Source organism: Peromyscus leucopus, chromosome 8b (assembly GCF_004664715.2).
Source record: "Peromyscus leucopus breed LL Stock chromosome 8b, UCI_PerLeu_2.1, whole genome shotgun sequence".
NCBI classification, from domain to species: Eukaryota; Metazoa; Chordata; class Mammalia; order Rodentia; family Cricetidae; genus Peromyscus; species Peromyscus leucopus.
Window position 1 is genome coordinate 99,977,434 of NC_051086.1, and position 12,802 is coordinate 99,990,235.

Consider the following 12,802-nt stretch of genomic DNA (forward strand, 5'->3'; position numbering starts at 1 on the left):
TGCTCAGTAAACATGACACTGAACTAGGCCAAGCAGCAGACAGACAGATGCTCAAAGGCAGAAAATGAACCCAAGACCTACTTCTCAAGCAGTTCAGGAGGATAGTAAAGGTAGTGAGCCAGGGGATACCTCGATGACTGGAGTGCTAGCCCCTTCCAGAAGGGAAGCAAGCAGCTTTAATAGAATTCACAAAGGTCTATGGGCTTGAAATGGCCTCTGGATCCCCGTGCAGCAGTACCTGAGGACATACACAGACTACATGGCAGTCTGGTATGACAAAGGCTACAGATACAAAGGGTTTCTCGAATGCCTAGCAAGTACTGTTCTATTGAGCTCCACCCCAGTCCCTTTCTCAGGGCCCATTGCAAGCCTCTACCACAACGATGGGGACTTAATTGCAGTTCAACCATGCAAAGGCTTGAAGCTTGCAAGAAAAGCTTTTTAAGTCCCAGTACCTCTGCTCTCCAAGCAAAACACAAGCCTAGATAGGTAAGGACAAGTAACAAAAGCAGATGAATTTGAAACCAGCATGGGTAACACAGGTATCATCTCAAAATAGAACAAGCGAAGAAACAACAAGAGGAAGAAAAGAAAAGGGACGACAAATATCTGTTTCAATCAAATTTTAAGTGTTACGTACTACTCCAGCCCCTTTTATGAGGCCAGAACTATCAAATGATATCCAAGCGAGTGATGATGTGGGCTTACTCCCTGAAGGAAGGAAGAAAACTGCTTGCTTGTTTTACCAACAGCTCTTAACACAGAACACGTCCCTTCTCTTCATAAAGCTGTTTCAGGCTATGAGACAAAGGACAACCACTGTATCAACACACACACATTCATACTCCCTCACTCACTTTTTGGAGTAGAGCCACAAGATTACTAACAAACAGCTAATGGCCACTGTTCAAAAGCAATAATGGCATTATGACTTCATATCCCAGTTATCTACCAAATTGGAAAGAATCAAGTGTATGGCTTTCTCTCCCAAATAGAATGTGAAAGTAAGTGGGAAGGTACATTCTGATTCACCTTCCTCATCATAAAAATTCCCAGGAGGACATGAACAACTTGTCAAACATTTATGGTCTAGGTATAGGACAAACTTAAGAGCCAGTCATCAGGGAGTGGCAGTGTAAGTCACTAGGTAAGTTAAAAGGGAATACCATGCACATCAAAACAAAACTGTGTCAGGCATGGTGCAGCTCACCTACAATCTTGGGCTACATAGTGAGTTCTAAACAAGCCTGGGCTTAAAAAAAAAAAAAAAGACTGTCTCCAAAATACCAAACCAAATAAAACAAATCAAAACCTGGTTCTTAAGGGTTTTGTTTAAGTTGCCAATGTTGAGTGTCTGAGTAACCAGTCTCCTTATAAGATAACACAAGTGGACTGTCTACTATACACAGTAACCACAGAGAAAATAACCTTTGTACCAATGGCAACGAGTAGTTTAGTAGCCGGAGTTCTCTCGGAGTTCTAGCACTCTAAGAAACCAGCAAAGGCTCTAAAGCCAGGGCTGCTTCTATGCTTCTCTCACATTCGGAAGCTCTCAGAGAGCCTGATGTCACAAGAGAGGTGCTTACGTTCCCAGCCGCCCGCACCACCTTATGTGCAGTTCACCTACCATTTCTAACACTGCTCGGGAACTTGAGAGCCAACTCCCCCCGCCCCCCCCAACAGTTTCAGAGCCCAGCTCCTTAATGTGGAAAAGGTGTAACAGTTTCCTCTGAGATTGAAACATTCCATCCTCCAGGGAAGCTCTTTACACAGGAAGGTGAACGCCACAAAATAGCTGCAGGAAGTCCCTGAAACCGACCTGATGCACTAGGCTCCTCCCTGCCACAATAAACAATAAAAGCTGAGCATCTCCTTCTCAGGAAGCTGTGCTGCAGGAAAGGCTTGGGGGAGAAGGGCTGTAAGAGGACTGAGCCCAGACTGGAGGAAGCAGAGACCAGCAGGGCTGCCTGCAAGAGGCTGAGATGAGTGTTGAGCAGCCTGCAGGCTGTCCAGTGTGCTCCAGGTTTCCCAGCTTTTGTGAACTGTGACAGGCTGGGGTGGGACTTGGTAATGCAGCTGTCTTTTGAGTCATTTCTGCTCCTGTAAGTAACCCCTCACCCACATTCCTGTAAGTAATCCAATAAAACTGACTGGCTCACCAAGTTGGACTTTGGTGGTGTCCATACTTTAGTTTGTTGTGGGCTCTGTATCTGGGCTGAGTAGACATGTGTGTGGCATCTCCTCAGGAAAAGTTGTCATACAACAACACTCCCTCACTTTGAGCACTGAGGGCAAACATTAACTATCAATAGGTTCACATAATGAGTCTATATAGTTCTTCCTATAAATCATGTTTTCACTTTCGTCCTCTATAAAATCAAAGAACATTACTCTGGTAGTACAAACAAACAAACAAACAAACAAAGTCTAGATTGTTGGGATTTGCCAGCTAAGGCTCTGAGGAAAGAATATCAAAACTTGAGACACGGGCAGAACTCAAAACATTAGGCTTCAGTTTTCCCCACTCAGAGTCCACACACTCTTAGACAAAACTCACCCCCGTAAAGAAAAGTGATGCCCAAAAGTGCAAGTGCTTGGTCAGTTGGGTAAATCACCATGTGCCAGGTGGGGAGCCAATGCCCATGTCATAGCAGGGTCAATAAGCTGCCAGCTGTGAAGTGGTTCACTTCTAATCTGTATCCATTTTTTATGCAATTCGATTTTAATCTGCAGCAATTGCTCAAGTTCCTCTAAAGAAAGCCGAATCTGCCTTGTCTAAGGGCCAGTTAAACACTATTATGTAGAACTCCATTCTTTTTTTCAGAAACAAAAGGCAATGAACTCCTCAGCGAGTTTGTGCATATACGCTCATCCTCTCCCTAAGCAGCTTCTAATCTACTAGGATCCCATCACAAAATGCAGATTCTCCTGGCTATCACAGTAAGACTAGAGGAATGCTTTTACATAAATAATTCATGTTTAGGATTTAAAAAAATTCCTTGTTGGTTTTTTTTTTTCAAATAAATACAATTTCACAAGGTAAAGCCATCACTCATATCCCTTTTGACTCCCCTGTATCAATAAACAGACAGACATCACACAAAGGCAGTTACGGAGCACACATCACACCAACTCTGTTGGCCACATTTAATGATCCACTCGGCATCTACCGCAAGCTATCCAATCAAACCTGGTGACAAATGTTCAAAGTGTGCACTGGGGGAAGAGCGAGCACAGCTTCTTTGTGTGTTACCACGGTGAGGGAAGGCAGCCAAGCACGAGAAGCAACCACATCAGCACTTACCTTAAGGATGTCCCCCCTTTTGAAGCTCAGCTCATCGTCAGCAGTAGCTTTGAAGTCATATTTGGCGATGGCTTCCATTCTGAGCGCTGCTCAGTGCTCAGCAGCCTGAAGCAGGGGGGAAGGGAATCTTCCCTGCTGAAGAGCTCTGGGTTCAGCCTTTCCGATTCTGGGGCTATTCTTGCACACTGGGACACACAATGCCACCCTGAATCAGAAGAGCGATGATTAAGAGAAGTGGCCAGATCGAAGGCAGCCCCGCCCTGCCAATTGGCCTGCACTCCCAGCCCCCACGCCCCCTGGCTCCGCTGGGCTCAGCCCCCTCCTCCTCCTCCCTTCCAGGCAACAGCTCTCCTTCTTCCTCTTTTCAGCCTCAGCCCCAGGCGACTGACAGGCCCAGCGGCCAATAGCGGCAGCTGCTTAAGCTATTCCAGAATACACTTCCTCTTCCTTCCCGCAGGGTGCAAGCTCTGGAGCCGGCGTCGGTCTCAGCCTTTCCCCTAACACCCCTTCGCACACCCTGCACCCAAGGCAGTCCGGCAAAGCGAGGCACCGGGGGTGGTCACACGGGCCCCCCTCCCGTTCCTCCCCACCGGCTGGTGTCCTGAGAAGCAGGGCACTCCCACTCCCCCTCAGAAGCCACCAAGGACTTGGGTCTTGAGCGACTCTACTCTTTATTGAAACTAAACCTTCACCTGTTCTCAAGGGGGGCGAGAGCGATCCTAGAATGCTCTTTCCCACCCACAACGATACAAGGAGGCCCAGCACTGTCCATGCCCAACCTATCATTTGGTCATTAGAGGACTCAGCTCAGCACTCTTCTGGGGAGGGGGAAATCTGCTCTTGCACAAAATACCCAGACTCTAGTCCTTGAAATACGTGATCCGGTTTTAACATTCAGGAATAGCCTCTTCTGTGCTTCTGAACAGCACAAGAGCGGAGCTGAAGTTCTAATTTACACTTAAAAGTAGTTCCTTTCGGCAAATCTGAGCTATCAAGTTATATTAGGGGCAGTGAAAGGAAACGTTTCACACCAGAGTTATGGCTGACCTGGAACTCCCTATTTATACACCAGGCTGGCCAAGAATTTGAGGTGATCCTCCTGGTTGGCCCCCCCGGAGTGCTGAGACCGCACGTCCCCCACCTCAAGTGTCTTCTCTGGGGACAGGTTAAGCACAGGCTGGTGCCAGATGGTCTGACCCCAGCTTCATCCAGTTCCCTCAGCTGCCTTCCTCAGTCAGGAGAGCCCTGCACTGAGTGAGAGGATTCTGTAGGTGAATGTCATAGGTCAGAACTTCTCTGAGGTGTATCCGGTGACAGTGAGGCCATGAACAGGGGGCCTAACCTGGATCTCTGCATATCTAAGGGAAAATGAAGCCCCCATTCTGGATTGCAGTCACAGTTTCCATATAAACTGAACAATGGCAATCAAGAGCCCCGCAGAATGGAGGCAGATTATTTATAGTGGCACCTTTCTTGGATAATTACTACCTAGCAGCTCACTTTGAGGGGCCCGGATAATTATTATTCTTTTGTTCTAAAGTTAACATTTGGAGCCTTAATCAAGCATACAGCTGTGAATGGGCTAAGCAGAGGACAGCTGGGGATATTGAGGGGTGACATGAGTGCTGCCAGGGGAGAGATCGCCAGGGGGAAGTCCTCAGGACAGTCTGAAGACCATCACCCTAATGAACCACAATGCTGCTTGTTCTTCACGGCCATACCTTGGCTAGTCTATGTGGTGCTCTCAAGAGAAGGAAGAAGTCCTAGCAAATATAAAAGCATTAAAAATAGAAACGTTAGCCCGTTGTAAGGATTTAAATTCCCAATACATTCTCTGTAGTTAGTTCTCATGGATTAAATCATATCTACAATCTTTAAGCATGTGTGGGTGTTTTGACTGCATGTGCATCTGTGTACCATGTGCATGCCTAGTGCCCTAGGAGACCAGAAAAAAGGGTGTTGGATTCCCTGGAGCTGAAATTAAAGGTAGTTTGTGAGCTGCCCTGTATGAGTGTGGGGATCTAAACATAGGTCCCTGGAAGAGGAATAAATGCTCTTTACCTCCTAGCCATCTCTCCAGCCCTGACACCTCACTGCTTTGATTTGCATTTATGTTTTGTTGTTTAACTTCCAGTGACTTATTTGTCAGGCTCTATCCAAAGCACTACACACACACACACACACACACACACACACACACACACACACACACACAATCTGATTTACCAGCTCAATCTATCTTAGAAGGTAGCTATTGCCGGGCAGTGGTGGTGCACGCTTTTAATCCCAGCACTTGGGACGCAGAGCCAGGTGGATCTCTGTGAGTTCTAGGCCAGCCTGGGCTACAGGGTGAGTTCCAGGACAGGCTCCAAAGCTACACAGAGAAACCCTGTCTCAAAAAACCAAAAAAAAAAAAAAAAAAGGTAGCTATTATCCCATTTTTCTGGTCAGAAAACTGGGTCTTGTTTAAAAGTATTACAGGTGTAACTGATAGGCTCACTGCTTGAATAAATGGCATTTCTCCTGCCTCTCCAGACCATGAAGACTCAACATTAAGCTTTGCTGGCCTAGTGCCATGGAGAGAGAGGGAGAGAGAATTTAAAGAGAGAATTACCAAATCCTTTAGGCTACATTTTCAGATACAATTCCCCTATCACTTCAACAATTAAAACTGTCCTTTCTTAGACTTTACTGTGTGCTAACCGTCTAGAGACGCTTTCACTAGGCACTGCTAATGTGCCCTGCCACTTCATTTTCTTGGGGAGGACAGCAGTATCAACTCTGGTGGGAGCTGGACAAACAGCTTAGAGGGAAAGCAAGTACTTAGCACACTCGAGCCTGGTTCAATCCCCAGGTGGGGTGTGCTCGCATGTGTGTGTCAATACTGCACACGTTTGTCTTCAGATCTTCCCTTAAATAGTGTTGTGTATAGCACAGTGTGTCGTTTTGTTGCTTCTTTAATGGAAGGTTGGGATTCCTTTGTTATGAATAACCTAATCTCTTCAGGTTTTCTAAGTCAAATGCGTTATTTTATTTGCCGAAAACATGGAATTATTGATTTGATTTTCTCACATTTATTTGCATTTGTACATGTATGTGCACCTACATGTCAAGATTTTGGGGAGTCAGTTCTTTCCTTCCACCAAGTAGGTTCCAGGAATAGAACTCAGGTCTCCAGGCTTGGTAGCAAGCACGGTTACCTGCTGAGCCATCTCAATGGCTCTGGTTTGATTTTCTGTTAAGTGATTACTTGAATAATTTCAACTTTCACAAGTGTCAGACATTTGTGTTTTGTTTTTTAAGACAAAGCAGGGATTAAGAACTATCTCACTGCTTACTGGTGTTTAGAGATAGCATCTCTTGTAGCCCAAGCTGGCTTCCAACTCTAAGCAGCAGAGGATGACCTTAACTGATCTTTCTGCTTCCACCTACCAAGTGCTGGGATTACAGGCATGCACCACACACTCTGTTAATTGTAGTGCAGGGCTCTTGCATGCTTGGCAAACACTATGGACTACGTAAGCCTCATCCCTGCCTGACCCTGTACTTTTTCTACGGCAGTTCAGTTGTGCTGCAGATGTCTCCAATTCTGACTTAAAATGCATGTCCTTTTGCTACATGGTATCTTGACAAGGACAGTTTTTTAGTTTTATTGATTACTGCTTTTCAAAGCAAAGCCAACAATATAATCCTAGCACTTTGGGAAGCTGAAGCAGGAGGATCACGGCAAGTTAGAGGCCAGCATGGTTGTACAAAATAAGCTCCAGGCCAGTCAGGAGCAAGACCCTATTTAAACAAGCAAACAGAGGGCCAGCAAGATGGCTCAGTCTATTGTTCCCCAACCCGAGGACCTGAGTTCAATCCTTAGAACCTATTCAATGAAAAGAGAATAAACTCTTTCAAGTTATTTTCTGATAGAGATATTGTGTTACTTATAGAAGCGAATGCACACAAACACACATACAAAATAAATGTTAAAAAAAAATGTAAAAACAGGGCTGGAGAGATGGCTCTATGGTTAAGAGTACTTGCTGTTCTTCCAGAGGACCCAGGTTTGATTCCTAGACCCACATGAAACTCCAGTTCCAGAGGATCCGACACCTTTTCTAGCCTCTTGCACACACTTGGCAAACACACAAGACGCACACATATTCACATGAATAAAAATGAATCTTTAAAAAGGTTTCTTCTATGTACTTACTGATGTTTTTTAAGATATACACTATCCAACCTGCAATATTTTGACTCTTTATTCTATCAGATATTCACTCATTGACTGAGGAGTTACTATATGCTAGACATTGCAGCTGATATATAAAACCATTAACATCTACATTCTAGATGGGAATTAAGCTGTACCCCTGATTAAGCAATTCTACTTCCCAGATTTTTATTACTAAAAATGACACAAGTATGGGGCAAAGTCCACACCCATGAATCAGTACTATCTATCTAGGGAGATCTTCTCCAGAGGCAGAAAGACATATTTCCAAGTTTTAAAAAACTGCAAAACACAGGCAGAGAGGGGCACTCAAGAGGCTGAGGCAGGAGGATCACTGAAAATTTAAAGCCACCAAAGCTACACATGAAGCCAGCCAGCGATACATATCAAGGCCATATCCCAACACCTCCCCAATACTACTTCCTCCAATTTGTATAAAGCAACATAATACATGAATATATGATTGAAACTGGTCGGCTAACAACTGTTCTTTCTACTAGTTGGTAACAGATACTATTACTTTCCATGCCGTACCCTCAACGCAAACCGAAGGCCTTACAGATGCTCTGGTGTAAGGCCTGAGTTCAACCATCCCTTTTAGCATTTGCAAATAAAATGACACCAGAGAAGCCACTTCCATTTTCTAAACCCTAGTGCCCCTCAACAGGAAAATAAGGCTGACAGCAGCACCTACCCAATAAAAACATTCTGATGTTAAGATATTAACCAGGATGATGGACCTCTTTCCACTGTAAGTCTACATGTGACAATAAGCCTGGAACTGGTACCTACATACATGAACTCAGAACTCTATGATATGCACATTAACAGCCTATTATTACAAACTGGGACTGAGCCTGGAGCTGTTGATGATGCTCATCAGTAAAGCCCTGACTATCATATTCAAGGCCCTGGGTTCAAGGCACGATGGCACATACTTGTAATCTCAGCCTCCATGTAAGCTACACAGCAAGTCTGAGGACAGGCTGGGCTACATGAGGCCATGTTTCAAAACAAAAAGGGAGGTGTTTGAGACACACTCAATGGTAAAGTATTCCTTAGCATGCTCTATGCACTAGGCTTCGCTCCATCACAGTACCTGAAAGACATATATGTTTTAAAGTTAAACCACCCCATACTGGTCTTACTACTACTTTATATATGTAAGAACCAACTATGGGGGCTGGGAATGTAGCCTAGTTGGTAGAGTGCTTGCCTAGCATGCACAAGCCCTGAGTCTGATCCCCAGCAGTATATAAATGGGGTGTGGTGGCTTACATCTGTAATCCCAACACTTCAGGAGGTAGAAGCAAGAGGATCAGAAGGTCAAGGTCATCCCTCGGCTATATAATGAGCTTGAGGTTACAATAGATGAATAAATAAATTAAAAACAGAAGAATTAATCACTGGTTTGAGGCACAGTACAGTGGTAGAGCGTTTCTCTACCATGTGCAAGGTCCCAGGATCAATTCCCAGGACTAGAACTGGAAACAGAACAAGTACTGAACTGCTAGGGAAGTGGTTCCACCGTACAGCATGAGCTTGACCATCGTGTAGGAGGTCCTCCTAGCGGAGAATTTCCTCTTTTAATCCAAGTTTTAATGCAAGCCTAAAAAGTTGTCTGTTTTAAATAGACACATTCAGGGACTAATTCATTGTGGGGCGCCTGCTTGACATGTGGTAAAACTTTTCCTGTGGAAGATACAACACACATCTACTCACCCCAGATAGAGAGCCCACAATAGACCAAAGTACGGAAGCCACAAAAGTCCAAGTTGGTGAACCAGTGAGTTTTATTGGCGTGAGTTACAGGCATATGGGTGAGGGGTTACTCACAGGAGCAGAAATGACTCAAAGACAGCTGCGTCACTACAGCCCACCCCAGCCTGTCAATTCACAAAGGCTGAGAACCTGGAGCACACTGCACAGCCTGCAGGCAGCTCAAAAGGTTGGAGAATGTTCTTTCCAAGTGACTCTGGTCTAAACCTCTTCCCGGCAGCTTGGCTGGTTTCTGCTTCTTCCAAGCAGCTGGTCTGGTCTAAAGAGTCTTCTCTGCAACTCTGCTTCTCTTGGTCCAAAAGGGACTGTTTCCATTGCTTACTCTGGCAGGGAGGGGCCTGGAGAATCTGGTCAGCTTCAGGGACTTCCTGCAGCTATTTTGAGTTATTTGCCTTCCTACTAAAAAAGCTTCCCAGTGGGATAGAATCTTTCAAATGTTTCCATCTTAAGAGGAAAAATTTACTTTATACAACACTGCTGGAGTTCTACCATAACCTAATTAAAAAAAAAAAATCCCCACCAAATATCGTAGCATTAGCACCGAGGTAAGGCTGAAGCAGGATGATTCAAAGTTTGAAGCCAGGGCTATGCATATTGGCGCCCACTTTTAATCCCAGCACTTGAAAAGCAGAAGTATCTCTGTGTGTTTGAGGCCAGCCTGGTTTACATAGTGCCAGGACTACAGAAAGAGTCCCTGCCTCAAAACAAATAAGTAAATAACTATATAAAAGGTTTGAGGCCAACCTGGACTCTATATATAAATCAGGACCTTACTTCAAAAAAGTAATTGGATTAAAAAAAATTTTAGCAAATTTATTGGCAGGTAAATTTATACATACAAATTTTAAGAATCACTGCTAAAATCTGAGTGGCGTCTTAAGCAAATTTTAAATTTTGCATTCCAGAAAATGCACTGTGTCTGGACAAAATAAAAATGATACATATTCAACTTGGCCCAATTCTGGGGAAAAACCAACTTTGGCAAACACAAAACAACTAATCTCAGTCATCACTGACGGGTGGGGGGGGTGTGGAGCGCCTTAGTAAGTCGCAACTGCTGTCGGGAACATGGCGGCTCTGTAGTCGCTCTCCTGGTCTAATGCTCCATAATGCTACATACAAGTGCGGCTGCGCCCATGACATAACGAAATCGCTGAGACACCCCTTAGTGCCACCAATAAATAGTACTTAAAACCCAACAACTGAGCTAGACAGATGGGCTAAAGAGGTAACAGCTCATTAAGAGCACTGCCTGCTCTTCAGAGGATCTGGGTTCAACTCTCAGAATTCACATGGCAAATCACAACCCTCTGTAACTCCAGTTCCAGGGTATTTGTTCTCTTTTAGCCTCTGAAGGCACCAGGCATGAACATGGTGTACATAATACATGCAGGCAAAACACACTCACCCACATAAAAATAAATCATTTTTAAAAGCCTGCTGACTAAATCAGTAGTTAGAACGGGTAGGCTTTAATTCACAAATTTTCTAAAGTTCTGTTCCTTTATATTTTTCAAGCTCTCTTAACTCATAAATTCCATAGTTGATTTTCACTTGACAATTGTTAGCCATACTAAAAACTCAAAGTCTTTTGGCCCCCAAACCGACTCAATCTTCCTTACTAACAATGAAAAGACACGGGAGGGAAGAAGAAAGAAAATACTAGGCATAGAAGCATGCTCTGTGAAGAAAACACTAAAACAAATAATACAAGCAAAGGGGCAAAATCCACTAGTGATCTGGTGGTGCTATGGATGACTTAGGAATGAATTCAGTCCTTTGAGTATCCTAGTTCCCAGGGGAGAACTCAAGTCCCCACCCCCCACCCCCGACGCCCGAGCAGCCCTTCTGGCTGGCAGACCAATACAGTGGAAGTTTTAAAAGTAAAAGAATGAAAACGGGGAAAGGTATCTTCCTGAAAAAAGAAAAAGGAATCTTGGAACGACGGAGAAAATTAACAGTGCCAAAAGGGGCAGAAACTTCAAAAACTATAACGGAGGTACAGCAAGAAGGGGAAGTAGATTATTTTTAAAAAGGAGGCGGAGGGGCCAATGACTAGCGTTACAAATGGAGTGGAAAGGAGACTGAAAAGGAAAAGACTGGAGAACAAAGTGAAAGAGGGTGCGGAAGTCAAAATGATGCCGATTTCTCTAGCACCAATTTCTCCAGCCTCTTCTGAGTGTCAACGGAACCGAAAGACGGACCTGGAGCGCGCTTCGGCTCGCCTGCAAACTGGACTGCAACTGCATTTGAAGATAGCCTAAAAATCACTTTCTAAACAAACTCTAGCTCATACGGAGCGCTACAAACAGGCTTGAACCAACGGGGCTCTCTCGCTGAAATCCTTCCTCCCAGCATTCCCATCAGCTGCTGCTACTGCTTTTCCCCAACAAGTATTTTTCAAGTAGTTCTAAAACAGACGCGCCCAGCCCTGACAAAGACCCGTCGACGGGTCCGGGTAACAATCATTCTAACACACGGTGGATTCCCGCACACAATTCCGCCGCAAGATGCCAAAAGATGGTGACGTGGTTGCTTTGCAGGTCAAAGGAGCATCAATCACCACGTTAGCAGCCGGCACCGAATCCCCCGCCTCCCGGGCTCAGTCAGCCTGACGCAGAACAGCACCCTGCGCCTCTCGGCTGCTCCCGGCTCCCTCTGCGCCAAGGCGGACGGCCGCGGCACGAGACCTCACCGACAAGCCGGGTCTCTGCCCCAAGCGGGAGGAAGACTGGCACCAGGAAGGAAGCGCCCCAAAGGGGGAAACGAGGAGACGGCGGCGCAGCAACTGCGCTCAGGTCCGAGCCAGCCTCGGCCCGCGAAAGGCTCGCCCCGGTATCCCCAAGCCGACCGGGCCCGGGCTGCCCGCCGTGGCGCCGGGACGACGGCGCTCCCGCTTTCCTCCCGCCCGCTCTCGTGCACTCACCGTGGCGCAGCGGTCCGCTCCGTTGCCCAGCCCGGCCCGCCCTGCGCTGCCGCCCGCGGCCGCCAACCCCGCTGCTGCTCCCCGATTGCGGCTCCCGCTGCCCCGGCCACCGTCCCCGCCTCAGCCTCGCTCGCGCTGCCGCCGCCGCCGCCGCCCGATCGCTGAAGCAGCAGTAGCCGAGCTTCCGCTCCTTGGCAGGGTCCCGCGAGAACTTCCCCACGCGGCCCCGCCCCGCCGCGCCCCGCCCCCGCGAGACTTCCCCCGGCGGAAAAGGCCCAGAGCGCAAGCGCCCCTTCTCGGCTGGCCTCCGCAGGTAGCCCAGCGGGTGCCTGCGCGCATGCGCCAACCCACCCCGCAGCAGGTGGCACGGGCTTGGCTCCACCCCTGGGTCTCTGTAACCCTCTGGGTGCCGGAGCAAGTGAATTAGAACTCTGTCCTGGAGGAATAACACTTTCCACACTTGGATCGCGTTCCTTTCCCGTTCTACCAAACCAAGGCAAAGAGGGAGAAGGGAAGAGAGATCCCAGGATGGCTCAATCCAGACAGAGGACCAGGCCTAGAATTGTTGGGG

The 12,802-nt window shown here is 46.6% G+C and overlaps 1 protein-coding gene across 1 annotated transcript in view; it reads right to left on the bottom strand.

Moving 5' to 3' along the window:
- Positions 1 to 12,431, bottom strand: part of Grb2 (growth factor receptor bound protein 2) — a 73,871-nt gene extending 61,440 nt beyond the window's left edge. Inside the window, exons 1-2 of the mRNA XM_028889608.1 lie at positions 12,232 to 12,431; positions 3,305 to 3,509 (exon numbers count right to left, since the gene is read on the bottom strand). Of these exons, the coding sequence (XP_028745441.1) occupies positions 3,305 to 3,382 (78 nt within the window). The 5' untranslated portion in view covers positions 3,383 to 3,509; positions 12,232 to 12,431. The remainder of the gene's footprint in view (positions 1 to 3,304; positions 3,510 to 12,231) is intronic.
- Positions 12,432 to 12,802: the final 371 nt, after the last annotated feature.